Source organism: Puma concolor, chromosome E4 (genome assembly GCF_028749965.1).
Source record: "Puma concolor isolate L17-30 chromosome E4, mPumCon1.1.hap2, whole genome shotgun sequence".
Taxonomy (NCBI): Eukaryota; Metazoa; Chordata; class Mammalia; order Carnivora; family Felidae; genus Puma; species Puma concolor.
Genome location: NC_141683.1, coordinates 2,861,616 through 2,883,096, shown reverse-complemented (window position 1 = coordinate 2,883,096; position 21,481 = coordinate 2,861,616). Strand labels below are relative to the sequence as shown.

Sequence of the window (21,481 nt, the reverse complement as noted above, 5' to 3'; positions counted from 1 at the left end):
GGCTCGAACTCACGGACCGCGAGATCGTGACCTGGCTGAAGTCGGCCGCTTAACCGACTGCGCCACCCAGGCGCCCCTCCAGTGTCATTTTTTAAATCATGCCTCTCCAAATCCTTCCCTCTGTTGAGGTCTTGGTGATGTGCAGTTCCAGCTAAAAACGGGTAGTCACAGATGAAATTTGGAAGCCAAATGCAGTTTAATGTTGTTTGCCAGTGGATGGGTGGTTTTACTTTGGTGCTATCAGGGAGCAAGGATTCCTGTCCCCTTCAAGGTCCTTCTGCCGGATGAAGAGTCCAATTGACATGAAACAGATTCACAGGGGAAAATCAAATCTAACAGCGTTTATACGGGGACTCCACGCAGACACGGAAATTCCGAAGACAGTCGGGCAAAATGAGGTCAGTATGTCACCCTGAACTAAGGAGAAGGGGGCAGGGGTCTGGGACTTCCAAGGGGAGGCAAGTAGTTCACAGGGCGACACGGAGAACAGATGTTTGGTAATTAGATGTTTGCCCTGCCATACAGATGGGTCACTCAGATCGAATTTATCTCTGCTCATAACCCTTATTCTGAGAAAGACCCCAGTTTAGAGTCTTCTGTGTGGTTAAGGGAGGAAAGTTTCTCTTGAGCCTGTAGGGTCTTGATTGCCTTCTGCTCAAAATAACCTTTATGCTAGAGTGGCCTACCTTGGAACAGCCTGCCCTCGGCCCCTATAGTATCTAAGTTTTGTTTTTTATTTTATTCATTCATTCATTCATTCAATTATAGTTGACACTCAATGTTACACTAATTTCAGACGTACAACATACGCATCTAAATTTTAAATTCTCTAACATATTGACCTCCAGTGATTTTGGTTTGGGAAATCACAAAATTGGACTAAAAGTTACAGTTTAAAACAATTTTTATTTTGCTGATTTTTTTTTCAAAATGTTTTAGTCAACGGAGGTGAAATAGTAAAAAAAAAAAAAAAAAATGGTTTCTGCTGTTGGAGAGGAAAAATTCTTATCCACCCTTCAAGATTCTTCTGACTGGTCTAAGAATTGAAATGACATGAGACAGATTAATGAGAGACAATACACTTTAAGGACATCCATACGGGGAATCCACATAAAGGAGATCCCAAAGACGTTGGGCAAAATGAGGTATTTACGTCATTCTGAGCTAAGGTGAACTAAGAGCTGGGCTACAGAGGGAAGGAAAACCATGAACAGGAAGATGGAAAAGTCAATGTCGGATAAACAAATGTCTGGGGGCCGCCGGCAGCCATGGGATGAAGGGAGGAATTCTAACACAGGCAGCGCTCAGCTGCTTCTGCCAGGCTAGTTCGTATTATTCTACGGTTCTCGATGGTGATGCTTCTCTTCTTGGGGCAGGTCCTCCGTCTAAATTCTTAGGAGGGGAGGGTATCAGAGTTTCTTTCGGAGTCTTTAGGGCTTTGACTGTTTTCAGTTCGAAAAAATCTGCATGCCAAAGTGGCACATCTTGGGGCCACTCATTCTGACCCCCGTGCTACCTATAAACGAAATCAGTGACAAATCAAGCTGTATTATGACCCACTAGTTTAGGTTCAAATATAAAATTCTTGGATCCTTTGGATTCCCTGCAGAACGTGACAACGTAAGGAAAGTAAGCTCCTGGCCGCTGGCCCCAAGCCCGCAGGGTCCTCCTTGTCCCCCGCCCCCAGCTCCATCTTGCAGCACAATACATGTGGGCGAGCCCCCCGCGTGCAGCCTTCTTCCACAGCCTGCAAACAGTGCCACCTTGGCCATCCCTCCGAAAAAGATAAGCAAATGTTACAAAATGTGAACAATTGCCAAATCTAGGTGAAGAACACACAGATATTTATTGTCTTGCTCTTGTCATTTTTCTAAAAGTTTTAATTAAAAAAAAAATGTAGGATAGACAGAGAGTGGGGGTGGGGGGATGGGCTAGGTGGGGGATGGGCATTCCGGAGGACACTTGTTCGGATGAGCACTGGGCGTTGCATGGAAGTGATAAATCACCGGGTTCTACTCCTGAAGCCGATACTACGTATGTTAATGAATTTGAACTTAGATTTTTTTAAATATATAAAATTTGAAAATTAAAAAAAAAAAAAAACTTTAACGTAGGGAAAAAATAGGGTTTTGTTAAAAAAAAAAAACCTAAAGTAGCAAAGTGGATCTGCCTTGACCTGTGCAAGTGACAGAGCAAATCCACAGCTGGGCCTCAGGCTACAAATCCAGAGTCTGTTCCACACGCTCTCCCACATCAGTGTGGGTGCGAGTCTGGAATAGGGTGCACTAAGGAGCTGTGATTCTGTTCTAATTTGGCCCAGTTTTCGAGCAAAAAGATCTGTGTGTTCACGGGGCCCCTGGGTGGCTCAGGCGGTTAAGTGTCCGACTTCGGCTCAGGTCACGATCTCACGGTCTGTGAGTTCAAGCCCTGCGTCGGGCTCTGGGCTGATGACTCAGAGCCTGGAGCCTGCTTCGGATTCTGTGTCTCCCTCTCTCTCTGGCCCTCCCCCGTTCATGCTCCGTCTCTCTCTGTCTCAAAAATAAATCAATGTTAAAAAAAATTAAAAAAAAAAAAAGATCTGTGTGTTCACGGGGCCCCTGGGTGGCTCAGGCAGTTAAGCGTCCGACTTCGGCTCAGGTCACGATCTCACCGTCTGTGAGTTCAAGCCCCATGTCGGGCTCTGTGCTGACAGCTCAGAGCCTGGAGCCTGCTTCTGATTCTGTGTCTCCCTCTCTCTCTCTGCCCCTCCCCTGCTCATGCTCTGTCTCCCTCTGTATCAAAAATAAATAAAAACATTAAAAGAAGTGTCTTTTATTCATCTTATTATACTTCCAAGTTCACGGACATCGCCCGGAGCACGAGTGGTGTTCAGTACAAGCCCAAGTTAGAGAAAGGAGCTGTTGTAGGCACATGGAATGTTGTGCTACAGCAATGCAGATCACTCATACTTCGTCCTCTGTCTGATATCTGCCACTCACAGGAGGATCAAGGGTCACCGAGTCACAGATGTCTTGGGGGTGAAGATGATGGTGATGGTGAGTGCCCTCCACCTTGGTCCATTCTCACTGCTCAGTCCTGGAAAGACACCTCAACTTGGCTGTTACTTCCCCTGAGAATCCTCTCCTGGTTCCCCAGCCCTGGGTTAGATTTCCCTCCTTTTGGACCCTCACAGCGCTTTTCACTCTGTACTGAGCCCTTCGCTGGCTCTTCTGCCTGCCCCCTTCCCATGAAAGCGTACTGACCCTTGCTTACCCCTGGACTCCCAGCACCCGGCCCCCCACGTAAGTTACAGCTAGAGAATCCGTGTGCATTCGTCAGGACATTCCTGTAAACAAACTCTGGCTTCCAGGACCCTCAACGGAAAGTTTGGCAGTGCATTCTCCAGGAAGAGCGAGATCGGCCTATAACTGATTCTGCCGTCCACCTGCTAATCAGATCAAAGTTGGTAGCTTCCTGTGAGAAAATGAGTCAGGCTATTTTCATATGTGTCGGACGGAGCGCGAGCTGTCTTATGATTTGGATGCTTCGTCACATGTGGATGCTCGGCCGGAGGTGGTCCGGCGGAGGCCCCTGAGGTCAGAGAAGCGCATTTCGGCCTCGAAGGAGAACCTCTCCTGCTCCGGACCGATTCGAGGACGTCCCTGGATTATGTGATTCACAGCAGGTCTGCAGTCTTGCCTGGCCTCTGGCAGCAGAGAGAGCACGTGTTGCAGGTTCCCTGGAAGGCAGCGGCTGGAAGCTTCTGAGACTGAGACAACGAAAGCTTTGAGGCGCCGTTCACACCACGAAGTCGGAGCGGTACTTACTCTGCTAGACAGTGACTGTCATCACTGAGAGTCTCTGGCCCTGGGTAACGTGCTGCTGGTATTTTAAGAAACATTCCTGTACTTCCTCTTTTCACTTCGCTATCACAGCCGGCCACACTCAGAGGCACCTTGCTCTACTCACTGCCCAGCGCCGGGACCGGCCAGTCCGTCCGTCCCAGAGCATCCCAGAGCACGCGCCGATGCTCCTGTGGGCATCTCTGCTGGTCCTGGGTAAGTGGGCGAGCAGAAGCCTCTGCTCTCGGGGGAACCCGAACCTCTCCGCGAGCAAAAGCCCCCCACCCCCTCTGGGCTGCTGAACAAATGGGTTCCACTCCTATTTCAAAATAGTAGGAAATGAACTAGAGGCGAGATGTTGATCGAACGGTATGGGGGGGGGTTGGGGAATGATTTCCAAAAGTGTGTTCATCGCTTGCTTTTAATTGCCTACAAAAAATTTCCTCCTACTCCCGACGTGGGCCTACTTCGCCACGTAAAATATCCACGGTTAGATTCAGTTACCTCCCTGATCACAGAGGCCCTAAATCCGTGCGAAGGGAACGTGTCCTAAATGTGAGCCGACATAGAAATGAGTTTCTGCCGGGGGGCCTGGGTGGCTCAGTCGGTTAAGCCTCCGGCTTCGGCTCCGGTCATGATCTCGCGGTTCATGGGTTCGAGCCCCACATTGGGCTCTGTGCTGACAGCTCAGAGCCTGGAGCCTGCTTCGGATTCGGTGTCTCCCTCTCTCTCTGCCCCTCCCTTGCTCGTGGGCTCTCTCTCTCTCAAAAATAAACAAACATTTAAAAAAATTAATAAAAAGAAAGAAAGAAATGAGTTTCTACTGAGACAGTTATTTCCTTCTCTGAATCTTACAGTCATGCCCTGCTCTGATATTTGCAAGACAGGAAATAAGATGATTTCCCTTGGATTCTCCCCCCCCCCACCCACTCCACCTCTGTACTATTTTTCAATATTGGTCCAAGTGAGGCATTAATGTCCTAGCAGCACAAGCTAATACAAATGACCAGTCGGTCACTTGTACACTAAATATTTATTAAGCTCATTTCTTGTTCCTAGCTGCTTCTCCAGACCCTAACTAGGGGCAGAGTGATCAGGGAGGCTGGCACATCACAGGAACTTGGTAAACAGTGAACGAGAGGGTATCGTGGGCACGGGGGAGAACACAGGACACAGAGGACACGGTCTCTGTCCCCAAGAGCCGGCACTCTGGTGAGGAACTCAAAGTACAAATGCAAAAGCATTTGGCTTGAAAACCAACCACAAAAATATTCCACGATGACTCCTGAGAGAATGTGTGGTGACAGTCATTAATTCTCGCTGATGGCAATTGATAATTAATTGCTGAGCCCCGACCACGCCAGATACTTTTCCAACAATACCCCAAGTGTGAGTCTACTCCAAGCTCCTAGCAGTCCGTGAGCTGGAACTGTGATAAATCCCACCTTGCCGATACGGGAGCCAAGGCGCAGAGACGGTCTCTCGCCCTTAAGCTCCATACAGCGGCCGTCAGGGGTCAAGTCCACACTCGCAGGAACCGTGCTGTTAGCCGCGTTAGCCGCACCGCATATCGATTTCCAGTCTCAGCGAGCTGTGATGGCTCACTAGAGCCTAGGGCAGAGTGAGGACCCTGCAGCCCAGAGGCATCCGAGAAGGCTTCAAGGGGGAGTTAGATTTCATCAGGGTGTGACCTGCCTTTTCTTGATACCGAAGGGAAGAGCCCCCAGGCAAGGAGATGGTGAAGCCAGGTCTGAGCAGCAGCCACACCAGGCTCCTGTTTATGTATTTTTTTAAAGGTTTATTTATTTTTGATAGAGAGGAGGAGCAGGGGAGGGGCAGAGAGAGAGGGAGACGGGGGATCTGAAGCGGGTTCTGCACAGTCAGCACAGAGCCCCACGCGGGGCTCGAACCCACAAACCCTGAGATCATGACCTGTGCCGAAGCTGGAGGCGCCCCGCCCCTGGGCGCCCCGCCAGGCTCACTTTTAAAGGACAGTGACAGCAGCCAGTAATGGAAGACTTACTAATTTCACCCACTGAAACAAGACCACGAGGTCACCTTTGTGGTCCCCGTGTTGCCGATGAGGAAGGGGAGGCTTGGGCTTCCGTAGCTCGCCCAGCATCGCACCGCTGAAGTCCAGGCCTTCTTCCACCTGCGCTCTGGCCGCCACGGTGTCCCCTGACTCAGTCCTTCGGGTGGTGGGGCTGGGCACGCCTCTCCCGCCCTCGTTGGAGTGGGGCCCCGGCAGGGGGCTCTCTGGGTGGGAGGGTTCAGCTCCGGCCTCGCATTGACCTTCACCCTCACCTCTCTTTACAGCTCCAGTCTGCGGACAGCTTGGTAAGTAGGTCCCCTCTTTCTTTCTTCTTTTCCATTTCTAGATATTCTAGTGACCGGCCTCCGTCTGGAGTGCTCTTAAGGGGAGACCTGGTCCCCGCATCCCCATCCTGAGGACACAGGCAGGGCAACGTCACCCTGTCCTATGACTCTGACCCGATGAGCCAGAGAGTCATGCTCTCAGGTCATACCTGCCATTGTGTCAGATGAATGGAGGGGGAGGGCTGGGCCGCATGTCACAGAGGTCAAGGAGGGGCGTGCCCGCACCCGATGTGGGGTGCTGGCCGCCCTGACAGGTGCACAGAAGCCTGGGAGGAAAGGTGAGAGGTAGGTTGAGACCTCGGTGAGGGTCACCCAGGATGCAAATATCTCTGCCTCTTCACCTTTCCTGGCCCAACACAGCACCACCCCTACCATGAGCAAGCTCTCCACCCAAAAGTCCAGCAGGCTGTGTAGATGTTTTCCTGGTAACGGCTCAGATCGTGTTGCCTCTGAGCCCCCGCCCTGCTGGTCCGCAGGAAGACCAGGCTTTGGGGGAGCTGTCTCCAGGTGTTCTGGTAACCCCCGAAAATCCCTTCAGGACCACTGAGTTCATCCTCGGGGGCCGGTTGCTGTCATCCGGCCCCAGCCAGCAGGAGCCACGGCCCCCTCATGTACACTGCCCCCTGCAGTTCCTGGGCCTGTGGCCGTCCCCCTTGGTCAGGGGACACGGACCATCTCCCACAAAACCCTGCCTAACTGGGAAGAGATTGTCACTTGGCCAGACTTTGCTAAATGCTCTAGGATGGAGAAGAAAATACACCAAGTATCTCAGATCAGCCACTAGATGTGGTTAAGCTCACTGACTCAGTCCAAACCTCATGAGACCCCGACAAGGTGCGTCTTCTCTGAGCACACAGCAGGGGACAGCTTCCGCGGACCAGTGAGAAACAAGCTGCACACACCAGCCCAGCGGAAGGTTTCCCTTCCCTCGGGTCCAAGACCCGCCTCCCAGTCCCCCCTTCCCATCCCAGATGCTTCCCAGGAACACGGACAGTAGGGGTTTCTATCCATGGTCACTGCGGACATGGAATAATCTGTACGGTCCTCTAAAGAGAGACAGAAAAAGTCTGTGGAGACACAAGAACATTTGCATCACCAAACAGAACAGCAGCTTTTTCATCTAAAACAAGCATTCCCATTACTCTATAACTTTGCCCCCAACACAGGGAGAGCATCCCCTTTACATTCGGGTGTAACTAAAAGATCTATTTGGGTGTTCTTGCAGACAAAGGTAAGAATGTTTAAAAGTCTCCAGCCGCCCTTAAATGTGGACAGTCCTCATGTGAGCGTAAAGGCATTAAGGAAAAAGCACGCCTACGGTGATTCCACTTTAAGATTTTACGATAAATTGCATGCCCGCGTGATTGAGATTTTAGTTTTGGAAAATGGAATATTGCACATGGAAATAATCTGGTTTATTTTCTACTTCACCGGATTTAGATTACCACAGGCAATTCTGCAGAACAAAGCTCCAGTCTCATATTGATTTGTTAAACGTGGTAGGGGCCCCAGCTTCAGGCAGCACGACAGGAAGTTGGGGGAGGAGGGAGGTAACCAAAACCCCATGAGAGCTCTCCCCACCCCCCAACCCCCCAGGAAGCTTGGCTCCTTCACCACAGAGGCAAGATCACTCCCAGCGCCCCCCACTGGGGGCAGGGGGTGGGGGTGGGGGGGTCCTCTCCTGGCTCTATTCCCCTGACATCTCCTGACCCAGTACTGGCTGGTAACTGTCCCCAAAGTCATGAATTCCTGCATCTCAGGCAGAATGCGAGAGGTCACTTTGCAATTGTACTTCCTAACACCGAGAGGTTAGCCCAACAAACTGCTGGCCCAGGCAGCAGGCCACGAAGGGGAAGGGAGTGTGGGTGGAGGTTTCCAATGGTGAGTAGCATCTCAGGGAAGAAAAACATCTCTTTCCCCTTAAGTGTCTCACTGGGGACTGCCAATTAAACAGACAAAAGACAGATTCGCAGGAGAAAGATTTGTATTCCCTTCTTACCAGGGCGCACAGAAACTGCTAGCCCGGGAGGCGGTTGGGACTTGGGGCTCAGATACCGTCTGAGCAGGGAAAGGGGCCAGGGAGGAGGACACTTCTTGGAAAACGAAGGGCTTTCAGGAAAGACACCCCGGCCCTTTGGAGAGCAGACGGCACGTTAGGGTAGTTTCGTGACGTCTGTTTAGTCCTTGCTGGTAAGAGTCCACTGCTCCTGGTTACTCCTGGGAGGCGATTTATAACGGAGTCCTTCTGGGAGGCAGGTAAGGGTGTTCAGAATAAAAAATATATATGAAATCTACTCTGAAATGCCCTCAGCTCAACATAATTTTTCAGGCCATGGTGGTGTATTCTGGGTCCGCTTCAGTGACCAGCCCTCCCAATCTCAAAGGTACGAAACTCAGAAAATAAACACCTAGAGAGGGAAGTGCCTCTGTGGCAGTTTGTTGCTGGGGAAATGTAATTAAAAGCAAAATTTTCTCCCAGTCCAGAAATCTTCTCCACAGAGGTAGCAGAGAAAGAAAACACTTGCTGTTGAAGACAAGTCAAACCAGGGTGCGACGGGCATCTCAGGCCATCCGCTAAGAGGTCACCAGGGCACCAGGGAATCTCGACTCCTGACTCAGCTGAGCAGCCCCTCCTCCCACGGCACACAGGTCCCACGGCCAAATAGTCACTTGTCAGGCACAAGGCCCTGATGGTGCCTTCTGTCCCACACAGTTCATCCGAGCTCTATCTCAGTACCTGGGAAGACCACTGTGCGGGGTAACTGGCTTTTAGCCACCCCAGGAAAGAACGTCTGCATAGTCTGGGGCTGGGGCTGCTGTGCGTGTTGGAGCAGGGAGACGTCTCTGCCCCTAGCTGTCCACATCCCAAAAGGCGATGGCTCCTTCCTGAGCAGGACATTCCCCAGTGGTGAGACTGGCAAGTGTCCAAAGATTCACGTACGCTAGAAAGGAATTCTTAAAGAAAAGGAAGGCAGAGAGAAGTCTTTTCCCTGATTTTCAACGGGGAGAAATCAACTCTTACTGCACACGCTCCAGCTCCTGTCTGTCCGTCGGGGTTCCAAAGATCTTAGGGCCTGATTTCATGCAAGGCCCATATTCCACTGTCAAGAAGCAGATCCTTGAGTCTGGGGAGTGAGAAGCTTCTGGCTCCTGGCACTCACGCTCTGTGTGCCTCTGTCTGAGCATCACTATCCCACACCCACTTCGTGTTTTGGTAAAAATACAACTTCTCCATAATTGCATAATCAACCCCCAAATTCCTACACTTCCCCCCCAAGCCCCCGTCGACAGCCCCCACCCCACCACGCGGCCACGCCACACAAAGGCTCCTCTTAGACAGATGGCTGTAACAGGAGGGAGTCAGGAGGGACTGACCGAGGGCCCAGCCCGCATGGCTGCCCTTCCACGGAGAGCGGGGCCGGCTGGGGTCGTCCCCTGGAAAGGCCAGCCTGCCCCTACAGACCACAGAGCGGCCACCACACCCCTGGCAAAGGTGAACGCAGCCAGGAAAGCCGAGCCTAGGCAAACCGTGTTCCTCCCAACGGGGGCTTTCCTGGGGATCCCCCCAAGCCTGGTCCTCCGGTCCGTCCCACACAGACGACCGCGGAGGGGACCACAGGCATCCCCATCTCAGGCTGTCTCTCTCTTCCTCAGAAGCTGCGTCCAAACCCGTGATTTCCCTCCATCCTCCATGGACCGTCGCCTTCAGAGGAGAGACAGTGACCCTGACCTGCAATGTATTTCACTTCCACGCTCCAGAGAAAATAAAACGGTTCCTTTGGTACCTTGGGAGGAGAATGCTACGCGAAACCCCAGGAAACACCCTGGAGGTCCGTGACTCCGGACAGTACAGATGCCAGACCCAGGACTCGCTCCCAAGTGACCAAGTGAACATGATCTTTTCTTCAGGTGAGCAAGCAGGTGAACTACTTAGACCTTTACAAGTCGTTTCGCGTATCCTCGCGCCCTGGGGTGGGCAGACCTGGGGGCCTTCGCTCAGCGCTAACCCTTGACCTCCAACACCATCATTTCCCAGGGCCCCTCATTGTCTGTAGGTGTTTTTCAAAGGACTGTCGACAGACGTTAGAGTGTCATTTTCTAACACCACTCAGCAGACATCCCTGTGCCTTTACGGGGAGGAAGGAATTCGTTTAGGGGATTGCAAACTGAGGCTGCTTTAGCCCGTGCCTTCAGGGCTGGCCAGCCTCCTGCAAGAGACAAGACAGGGACACAGATGAGTTCGGAGGAGGGGAGTTTCCCCATCAGGCCTGTGTCCCTCCCCCTCCCCCTTCCTGACACCCGTCCCTTCTCTCCTCCCACTGTCCTGCCTCAGAGGGCACCCACTCTCTCCCGGTCCTGCTTTGCCCACTTCACAGACAATGGTCTGGACCACCGCATGGGGACCGCGCAGGGGGACAGGCAGTCAGTCCCTGAGTCACCTTACAGGGGACAGAACTGACCTGTCACGAGCGTCTGAAGAGCGGGAGAATGTCCGCCAGGGACCCCGCTCCCCGTCCCTCGCCCCCGGGGTTTGTGTTTGACAAGCCTGCCACAGAGCAAACCCCAGTGCACGGTGACAGTTTCTAGTCTCTTCCCCGGAATCCCCCCCCCCCCCCCGACTCCCAATGACTCCCGCTCGGGGCCCGGGTGAGCCGGTCGGGGGTGATCTGTAACCGCGTTCGGCAAAGTCACGGTGCGGCTCACGGTCACGTTAGAATCCTCATGCTGTGGTTCTGCCCCCGAGTGGCGGGGGGGGGGGGGGGGGGACGGTGTCAAGGTGGTGTGTTTGGGGTTCATTTACGACTTGCCGCTGAAGCAGGTCATACAGACTCGGGAGAGAAGGAGTGGGCCCGGGGCAGGAGACGAACCCTGCGAGAGAGACAGGAAAAACACAGCCAAGCCTTGAGACCCAAGCTGCACCCAGAGGAGGGGGCGTCCTCAGCACCAAGCCCCTGTCTCTGTGTGGCTTCCAGGCCGGCTGGTGCTCCAGGCTCCACATGGCGTGTTTGAAGGTGACACACTGGTCCTGAGGTGCCAGACGAGGAGTCGAGAGACACTGACCTCTGTGAAGTACATTTGGAACGGAAAAGTCATCTCCGCCTCCAATCAGAGCCAGGACCTTTCGATACCACGAGCAAGTTCAAACAACAGTGGCTTCTACCACTGCACTGGGCGTGTGGACAAAATGCACGCATGGAGGTCAAACACCAAGTCTGTTCGAATTCAAGGTAAACCTTTCATTTCATGCAGATTATCGACTTGCTCAGTGTGTGACGGGGCACCCACACATTGCCGTCCCAACGCTGGGTAACGAGGGACGCGTGTCCCCCCGCAGGCAGAGCCGCGGGGCCCCTGCACTCGAGCTGGGGCGGAAAGAGGGGAAGGCGGGGTCCGCCCGTGTCGTGCCTTGTGTCTGAAGTCCCCCAGGACCCAGCAGCCGAGCCCGCCTGCTCCAGGGCCCCCAGGGCCGCCCTCTGAGACCTTGGTTTCCCTCTTCTCTCTAGAACTGTTTCCACACCCGAAGCTGAAATTCACCCCCTCCCAGCCCACAGAGGGCAGTTCTGTGAACCTGAGCTGCGAAACTCAGCTGCCTCCAGAGAGGCCGGACACTGTGCTTCATTTCAGCTTCTTCAGGGACCGCAGGGTCGTGCTGTCAGACTGGAGCCGGTCCCCGGAACTGCAGATCACAGCCATCTGGAGACAAGACGCGGGGTCATACACGTGCGGGGCTGCTGCGGCCCGGGGCGTCCACAAGCTCAGCCCCCCGGTGCAGGTCTACGTGCAGGGTGAGTGTGGGAGAGCCGCCGGCGGGGTGGGGGTGGGGTGGGGGCTTCCCCCACCCCCACAAACTGCTGCCTTCGCGCTGTGCAGGTGGGGACCGCCTCCTGATGGGGGCGGCTGGCCCTGAGAAGCGAGGTACGGTGATCAAAGAACCACCACAATTTTTCTAAAAACTCAGCCTTCCTTGGGAACCGTAGCGCCTCCGAACGCTAGCGGCCAACTTCGATGCAAGGGTTCGGGAAGACGAACGCGAGCCAGACGACGAGGCGCCCTGCTCCTTACTGAGCCGGCACCTTCTAGAAGGCCAGATCTGGGGCGAACTACGGAGGGGCTGGGCGTAGCCTCTTCCCAAGCAATAGCCACCCAGAGCGGGAGCACCCGCCCACGAGCGGGACGCACACACGTGCAAAGATCAATACAATCACCATCTCGTCTTAGGCACCTGAGCAGGGCTCCCAGAGACAGGTGTGGTCCAGCCCAGTGCCAGCCACCGCCTGTCACTGCAGACAGGTCGCGGTCACCTGTCGCCGCAGACGATTCAGGCGGCCGCCAGGACCTCAGACAAAACTCAAACGCTGCTTTCTCTCTCCTGGGACTTCATGTCTCAGGATGGAAACAGGACGTTTAGTAAGGGTCTGGGTCCCAACTGCACAGTCTATGTGCTACAACACCAGCACCTGCTGGCGAGTATATCTTTTTTTTTTAATGTTTATTTATTTTTGCGAGAGAGAGAGGCAGAGCATGAGTGGGGGAGGGGCAGAGAGAGAGGGAGACACAGAATCCGCAGCAGGCTCCAGGCTCCGAGCCGTCAGCCCAGGGCCCGACGCGGGGCTCGAACTCACGGACCTTGAGACCATGACCTGAGCTGAAGTCAGACGCTTAACTGACTGAGCCACCCAGGGACCCCACGCTGACGAGTGGATCTCATCTTAAAGTCACGTAAAGAGTGACCCCGTCCGACACGCCAGCTCCCCCCTGCCCCCAGGTCCTCACCTGCTGTCTCGTGTCCACGCAGGGGTCCCGGTGTCTGGAGTGCTCCTGGAGACCCGGCCCCCGGAGGGCCGGGCACTTGCGGGGGAGCCTCTGGTCCTCATCTGCTCCGCGGCCGAAGGCACAGGGGACACCATGTTCTCCTGGCACCGAGAGGACACGGGGAAGAGTCTGGGGAGGAAACACCAGCGCTCCCAGAGGGCGCAGCTGGAGATCCCTGTGGTCCACGGGAGCCACGCGGGGGGCTACTTCTGCACGGCCGACAACGGCCACGGCCTCGCCTGCAGCGCGGTCCTGAACGTCACTGTCACAGGTGAGCCGTCCTCTCCGGCGGCCTTCCTTAGCGTGGCTTCCTCAGGTTGGGGGTGGGCGTGGCCAACGCCGCTGGTGATTCTGCCTCCTCCGGTTCCACTTTGCCATCTTCCACCGCAATACAGTTTCTTCGTGGGAACGTTGATAGGGCACGTGGGGCATGGCCGGCAGGAGCCGTTTCTCGCGAGGCGACCGCACGTGCCCGCCCTCTGACCCGTCGCGTGCTGATGTCAAAGAGGCTCGTTAACGGCATCGCAGGGTTGTCCGTGTCAAGGACACGCGTCTCTCAGGGAGGCATCGGGGCCCATCGCGGCCTCCTGCAGCCCCACAGGACCAGCCATCCCGCAGGCCTGACGGTCTCAGGGCCCAGACTGCAGGGCAGGGGAGGGGACGCAGGCCCGGTCACGTGCGCTCAGGGGACGGGCCTTCCCTTGGGCCCCACCATTGGGCCCCTGTCTCTCTCCTTCTGTCCCCAAGAAGCCACAGCGGCCAGGCTCCCGCCCAGAGTTCCCAACCCCGTCGGCACCGGGCTCTCTCCGGCACCCGACTCGCGCTGATGAAGGTGGACGGGCCTCCACGTTGCTGGGGTCAACGGCAATTCTGTCTCCGTGTCACTCGGCCCGTCACCAGCTCTCGACACAGCTGGCCCCGCCTTCCTTCCGGGACCACGTTCCTCCTTGACTCACCAGACGCGCTCTGTCCCCTGCCCGCGGCCAGACACGGGGTCTAGGCTCCCCTCACCGGGTCCTCCCATCTCTCTGGGCCTCTGTCCTCCGTCCTCCCTCCGTGCCCACTGTCTGCACTGTCTCACCCTGTCTCGCGACTTTAAATTTTTTTTTTTTACATTTATTTATTTTTGAGAAGCAGAGTGCGATGAAGCGTGAGCGGGGGAGGGGCAGGGAGAGAGGGAGACACAGAATCTGAAACAGGCTCCAGGCTCCGAGCCGTCAGCACAGAGCCCGACGCGGGGCTCGAACCCACGGACCGTGAGATCATGACCCGAGCCGAAGTCAGATGCTCAACCGACTGAGCCACCCAGGCGCCCCCCACCCTGTCTCGTGACTTTAAATGCACCTCGGACTTCTATTTACCCACGACTCCCACACCCCCTACAGCTGAGACCTCTCACGCATCCAGCGCTCAATCCACATGTTCCACAGGAAGGGCTCATCTGCATCTTCAAACTGAATTCATCCCAAGTTTTGGTTTTGCCCCCGAACCAACGGCTCCTGCTTTGCCGCATCGCCAGGGACATCGAGCCCCACCCTCCTCCTTGCTGAGGCCAAAACTCAGGCCTGCCTTTTGTTCCGTCTTTCGCATCTAGGCCACCTGCGCGTCTCATCCAGCTGGCTTTTCAGGATAGGCCGGGACCTGAGCCATTCCCAGCACCTCCCCTGCCCCCACCTGACCCGAGCCGCCAGTATTCCCTCCCTGCGTCATTGCGGCAATGCCCCCACGGGCCTTCTGCGTCCGCATTTGCTCTCCACAGCCCCTTCCCTGCGCAGCATCCCAAGGAGCCTGTACCTCACGTTGCTCTTCCGTACAAAGCCCCGTCCGCTGGCTTCCCGTCTCCTTCAGGGTGACGGCCATCGTCCACCAGGTCCCGCGGCTCTGCAGGACCTGGTCTCCCTCCTCCCTCCCCTCACTTCCTCCACTCCAGCCACTGCGGCCCCTTGTCTCTTCCTCAAGCCGTCCAGTCGTATTCCTGCCTCAAGGCCTTTGCACTGCTCTTCATGATAGCCTCATACTCACCCCTCACCTCCCCCAGTGAGACCTTTCCAGTGAGACGTGCCCAGACCACCCTGGCCCTTCCTCCCCAGGGCCCCCGTGTCGTTCCTCAAAGCGCTTACCCCCACCGGCCCTGCCATGTCTCTCTGTCCCTCCCACCCCTCCCATACTAGCCTCCCGAAGGCAGGTCTGTATTCTGACCGCTCTTGTATCCCAGGTGCCAGGACCAGGGCTTGGCCCACAGCAGGCATTCGATAAACACCTACTGAGAGAATGAATGTTACACACACGGTTATACTGACCGCAGCAACTATCCCGGAAGGTGAAGATGGCCCTGGTGTCTCCATTCTACCGAAAAGAACTCTGAGGCTCAGAAAGGTGTGGCAATTCGTGTAAGGTCACAAAGCTCACACCTGCACACAATCACGTAGCTGCGAGAGGCGGAGGGCAAGGTCAGAAGTCCTCCGAGGAAGTCCCCACCGTCAGCCACACTGAACGGGCCCAGAGCGGTCGGCCCTGACACAGCCGTGGACCGAGCAGGTGGCTCAGGGGCTGTGGGACGGGGGGCTGCTGTGGGGGCCGCCCGGCTGTGCAGTTTCCCTTCAGCTCCCTCGGGGCGAGTCCTGTGATCACGGGGGCCCTCCCAGGTCAGGTCTTCCCACACACAGGTGCCACGGGAGCGTCCGCCTCTCACTCTGGAAATTTCTCAGTGAACTCTGTGAGTGGGTGTGGTCCCGGCACAGATGGGCAGAGACCGAGCCTGGTGTCACGCTCGTGGCATTTCTAGAGGGAGAAGAGGCTAGCACAGTCGGAAGCCGCCAAGGGGCGCCCCCCAGAAGATGATGCGCCGGCCCTGAACCCCAGAAAGGCTCTGCAAGCAGGAGGGCGGCCTCTGGGGAAAGGGCTCTTGTACCGAAACAGGTGTCCTCGGGGAGCCCAAAGGCGACACTCCCTGAAGTGGGCAGGAGAGAGACTGCTGGAAACTCAGAGCTGAGTGTGAACATGTTCCTCTTCCTTCCGGAGGTTAAGGTCAGTACAAGGGACCTGTGTCCTTGCCCACGCGTGCCGTCGCACTGGCGTGCACGACTCTAGCGGGTGTCATCCTCCGCTCTCACGGAGTAAGCAGACGTCGAGGGTTCGGTTGGCCAATGACAGAGAGGGGATTTCTCACAAAATCTTTTAAATTCGTGGGCCTTATTGCAAAACCTCGGTGCGCAGAAACAGGAGAGCTTCCGGCAGCAGAGAATTTCTGGCAGTCTGCGCTCATGTGGTTTCCCCCACAGGAATGCATTTCTCACCGGCCCAGAGGCCGGAAGTCTGAGATCAGGATGCCTGACTGGTCTGGTGCCGGGAGAGCCCTCTCCCCCGCCTTGCAGACAGTGGCCTTCCTGGAGCACCTGTGTCCTCACATGGCAGAGAGGGGTGATGGGGGCGGGGGTGTCTCGGGTGTCTCTTCTTGTAGGGACACTAATCCCATCATGGGGCCCCCCCAGACCTCACCTAAACCTGATGACCCCCCCCAAAGGCTCCATCCCCAAAACCGTCACACTGGGACTCCAGGCTTCTTCAGTATGTGAATCTTGGGGGAGACACAATTCAGTCTGTAGAATGGGCTGAAGGTGGCCGGGGTGATGCTGTGTGGGAGCAGACCTAACTTGTGGGGACGTCCCCTGAACGGATCGGAAGGTAGCACGAGGTTCCCAAGGGCCTGGGGCGTAGCGTGAGGGTGCCAGACGAGACCTAAACTTGCCTGGACGCCACCCGCCACATCGGGAAACGTTCAGAGCGCTTCACGTATGTCAACAATACACCAACAACAGCGGAAAAGGAAACTGAGGCACAGGGAGATGAAATAACTGTCTGTGGCCACACGGCCGGAGGAGCCAGGATCTTAACCCACCGATCCAGTTGTGGAGTCTACTCCTCCCTCTCTCTTCTCCCACCTGTATTGAGACAGAATTGGCATAACTGGTGGTACGTATATGATGATATGTACAACATGATGACGTGCTCTATCACGTGGGACGACTGCCGCAACGGGCGGGTTAACACTCCACCACCTCACACCAGCATCGTGTGCGCACGGGTGTGCGTGGGGAGGACATTTAGGACCTGCTCTCGGCAACTATCACGTGTGCGGCGCGGTGTCCCGAACTGTAGCGACAACGCTGTGCGTTACACACCCCGCACTGGCTCCTCCCATGACCGGAAGGTTGTGCCCTTTGACTAACATCCACCATCTTGCTCTCCCCCCAGAGCCCCTGGCCACCCCAGTTGCTCTGTTTCTACGACTCTGGCGTTTCTAGATTCCACATCTAAGTGAGCTCTTACAGTATTTGTCTTTCTGTCTGACTTATTTCACTTAACATAATACTCTCAAGTCTCATCCATGTTGCTGCTAATGGCAGGGTATCTTTTTTATGGCTAATAGTGCATCGTATATATGATGGAATACTATATATAATATATACGGTGAAATATATGTATGATGGAATATTATGTATATAATATATGGTGAGATATTATATATGATGGAATATTATATATATGATGGAATATCATATACATTATATATGACAGAATATTATGTATAGAATATATATGATGGCATATTATATATATTATATATGATGGAATATTATATATATAATATATGATGGAATATATATATGATGGAATATTTTATATATATGATGGAATATCATATACATTATATATGATGGAATATTATATATATTATGTGATGGAATATTATAATACATATGGTGGAATATTATATGTATGATGGAATATTATATATAATATATGATTGAATATTATATATAATATATTGAATATTATATATATAATATATTATGGAATATCACATACATTATATATGATGGAATATTATGTATATAATGTATGTGATGGAACATTATATATTATATATGTGATGGAATATTATATATAATGTATGTGATATGTATGTATATATATGTATATATGTATATATATGATATACATCATATATATATAATAATGACATATACCATATTTTCTTTGTCCAATTGTTTGTTAATAGACGCTGAGGTATTGTCCTGTCCTGGCTACTATAAATAATGCTGTCAAGAACATGGGGAGACAGATGTCTCCTCCAGATAGTAATTTCATTGTCTTCAAATGCATAGCCGTAAGTGAGATTGCTGGATCACATAGTAGTTCTGTTTTTAATTTTTTAAGGAACCTCCATACTGTTCTCCACAGTGGCTGCACCAACGCGTATTCCCACGAACAGCGCATGTGGGTTTTCTCCACATCCTTGCCAACACTTGCTACTTCTTGTCTTTCTGATCATAGCCATTCTGACAGGCGTGAGTCGGTATCTCCTTGTGGTTTTGATTTGCATTTCCCTGTTGATGAGGGATGCTGAGCCCCTTTTAATGTACCTGTTGACCAGTCAGATACCTTCTTTGGAAATCTTTGCATCTATATGCATCAGGGATATCGCTCTGTACTTTTCTCCTGGCGTCCTTATCTGACTGGTATCAGGGTGATGTTGGCCTCATAAAATAGTTTGGAAGTGCTCACTCTTCTTCGGTTTGGGGAAAGACTTTGAATGGATTGGAGTTAAAATTCTTCTTTAAATGCTTGGTAGAATTCACCGGTGACACCATCTGGCCCTGGGCTTTCTTCATTGGGTGGGTTTTATTATTGACTCAATCTCCTCACTCATTACTGGTCTGTCCAGTCTTCATGAATCAGTCCTGACAGGTTGTATGTTTTTAGGAATTAGCCCATTTCTTCTAGACTGTTGGAGGTGATGGAGCACAACTGTTCTGTGCCTTTCAAACTAAAACATATTTCAACTCCTTTCCCCAGAGGAGCCATTTCTTCTAGGAAATGGGGTTATCAGGGAGGGGAAAGACTTGCTCTCTGCTCGTTAAATCTGGAACTCTAGGTACCCTAGGCATGGCTGATTCTGATTTGGCACAGGTGGATGCCCAGGCGGGCAATGGGGAAAGACTCACTCTAGGACACACAGCCAAGCTGCTGTGTCCCTGGATTTCTCCCTGGCATTCCACTCCTCTGGTTTAGCTGTCATGGTGGGGGGCGGCTGGCAACTCCCCATGAACACCGTTTGCAGGCAGAATCACTCATAGGTGTGTTGATTTTGTCAGGAAGGGAAAGCATAGAGATGGAAATGCCACCAATGGCCGGTGGCCCTGGGTGCTGAGTGCCTACCTTGTGGCAGGAACCACAGACACAGAGTGCCATGTAGTTAAGTGGGAATCATAATTAACGTTGCTGTGGTTCTGGTATGCGAATGTTCTCTTGTGTAATCCTGTGGCATCCGAAGTCTGAATCTGGCTTCTGTCAGGACCAAGAATCTGCATGCAAACACTGCCACCCCCACCGACTCTTTGCCCCTCTAGTCTGGGTTTGCTTTTTAGCCCTTACCATCACCAGACATGTTATGAATGTATTTGTTTATTGTCTGCCTCCCCTCCCTGGACTGTAAGTTCCATGAGGGCAGGGACCTCGCAGTCCTGTTCACTGTTCTATCCTCAAGGCCTGGCACATGGCAGGACTCAATAAACGGCTACCGAATGAATGAATGAGTGAATGAGTGAATGAATGCATCAGCCACATGAAATCTCTTGAATGAGGAGAATGGACCCAATGGAAAAGTCAGAAACCCCTGACAACTGAGTTTATTGCTTCCTTCGGCTTCTCTCCTCCCCTTCAGCGCCTCTAGGAGGAGCGAGGCAGTGCTGTTTCCCTCTGGCGTCCCAGCGTGGTTTTAATGGCGAGCCATGTCGGAGCTGCTCCTGGTTCCCCGAGTGCCCGTCAGCAGTGATATGTGCTCTCTTTCTCAGCGGGCTGCCAAACCAGCCTCACGTAGCATCTTCCCGGGTGGCCAGGGCCAATTCCCAAGAGGCCAGAGTACAAGAATACGGACTATCCAGAGAGAGGGTCCCCTCAAATGCTAATCTGGAGCTGGTGTCTGTGGGTGAGCGGAGGGAGCTGGCTGCGTTCTCCCCTCTGCCCTGGCCCCCCCAGACCCTCAGCCTGGAGCCTCCTACCGGAGCGCAGGGTCCCGTCCCGCCCCTCAGGCTGCCTCCTGTGTGCACCGGCCCCGGGCCTACCCCTGGTCAGCTAGGTTCCTCTCTCACTCCAGGGCTCAGGACCCCAGCCGAGCTCAGGAAAGTTCCAGGATGTCCTGACCCTCTCTCCCCGGGGCTCATGCAGGCTCTCCCCCTTCAGGCACTCCAGGGAACAGAATGGGCCTCATTGCTGTAGGAGCCACTGGGGGACTGCTCAGCATTCTTCTCATGGCTGCAGGCCTGCTGATTTACTGCTGGCACCAGAGGAAGTCAGGTTTGTGTTCTCTCTTACCCGCTGCTAGAGGCCAAGCCCGGTCCCTGCCGAGCACCCCGCTCCCTGGAGCACCCACCATTCTCCCCCCTCACCGCCCTCAACACCCACAGACATACACCCTCCGCCTGAGGTGTGAACAGGTGCTGTGGTTGAGGGTTGCTTGCAGCTGGCCGGGTTCTCTAAGTCTCGAGTGAAAGGTAGGAAGGAAGTAAACTTCTTAATGTCAAGTTCCAAAAACAATACGGACAGTTTCCCCGGGCAGTTTTTTGGCTCAAATGGTCAGTCAGCTACACACCGCAGCCCATCTGAATCCCCCACAAATGGGCGTTCAAGAGACACCAAAGGGCTGTGAGAAGGGAGGCTGGCTAATCTCTATCCTCCTTCCTCCTTGGAGACTTCCCCGTGTCAAAGCCTGAAGCTGCCGTCCTGTGCTCCAAGGGCTGGGCTCTCCACGGGCCAGCCCGCCCTCCTCCCCTCCCCGGGGGGGAGCCGCACACTTCCAGAGGCTTCTGCCTTAGTCCCATCAGGATAGTTCAGATGCGAGAGAGCCTAGTGTGGAAGACGGGCCCAGAAGCTATTTCAGCTCTAGTACAACCACCCTCCAACTCGGTCTCTTGATCTAATCAGCTCGGTTCAACCCACCACGTTGTTCTCAGCACCATCCATGTGGCTGCATGGGCCACTTTGGATCTGGACCACGAGCCTCCTTAGCAGGCCTGAGTCGGAGCCCGAGACTCCTCTGGGCATGAGCACGGATGCTCCGTGACATCCCCTCACTGCTCTGCAAGAGAGACCGTTTGGTCCCCGGCAGTATTCCTTGAGGTGTATCATCTCTGCCTTGAACCCTCGTCAAGTCTCAGACGATTGCATATTCGGCCCAGGAACGTATAGCCCTATCCCCAGCAAGCTACGCGCTTTGTTCAGTCCTTTTCCAGATCATTTTCCTAAAAGTCCAGGACCGGGTGCGTGGTCTCAATGGACTTTTTCTGATGGCCTCTCTAAGCCAGTTTCCCTTCATGAAGCTTTTGGGAAGGAGCGCCCTCTGCTGACACAAATGTGCCTTTGCTTTGTTTTGCAGGAGATGGTTCTCCAGGAAACACAACCAGGTGAGG

At 53.8% G+C, this 21,481-nt stretch overlaps 1 protein-coding gene and 1 long non-coding RNA gene across 2 annotated transcripts in view; one reads left to right on the top strand and one right to left on the bottom strand.

Moving 5' to 3' along the window:
• Positions 1–9,856: 9,856 nt before the first annotated feature.
• Positions 9,857–21,481, top strand: part of FCRL4 (Fc receptor like 4) — an 18,148-nt gene continuing 6,523 nt past the window's right edge. Inside the window, exons 1-6 of the mRNA XM_086694867.1 lie at positions 9,857–10,106; positions 11,171–11,425; positions 11,702–11,983; positions 12,994–13,281; positions 20,256–20,369; positions 21,448–21,475. Of these exons, the coding sequence (XP_086550993.1) occupies positions 9,995–10,106; positions 11,171–11,425; positions 11,702–11,983; positions 12,994–13,281; positions 20,256–20,369; positions 21,448–21,475 (1,079 nt within the window). The 5' untranslated portion in view covers positions 9,857–9,994. The remainder of the gene's footprint in view (positions 10,107–11,170; positions 11,426–11,701; positions 11,984–12,993; positions 13,282–20,255; positions 20,370–21,447; positions 21,476–21,481) is intronic.
• On the bottom strand, positions 11,410–13,111 carry LOC147572228 (uncharacterized). Its single transcript, XR_015246458.1, has 2 exons — positions 12,972–13,111; positions 11,410–11,891 (listed from the first exon to the last, which is right to left on the bottom strand). It is a non-coding gene; the product is annotated as an uncharacterized LOC147572228 (long non-coding RNA).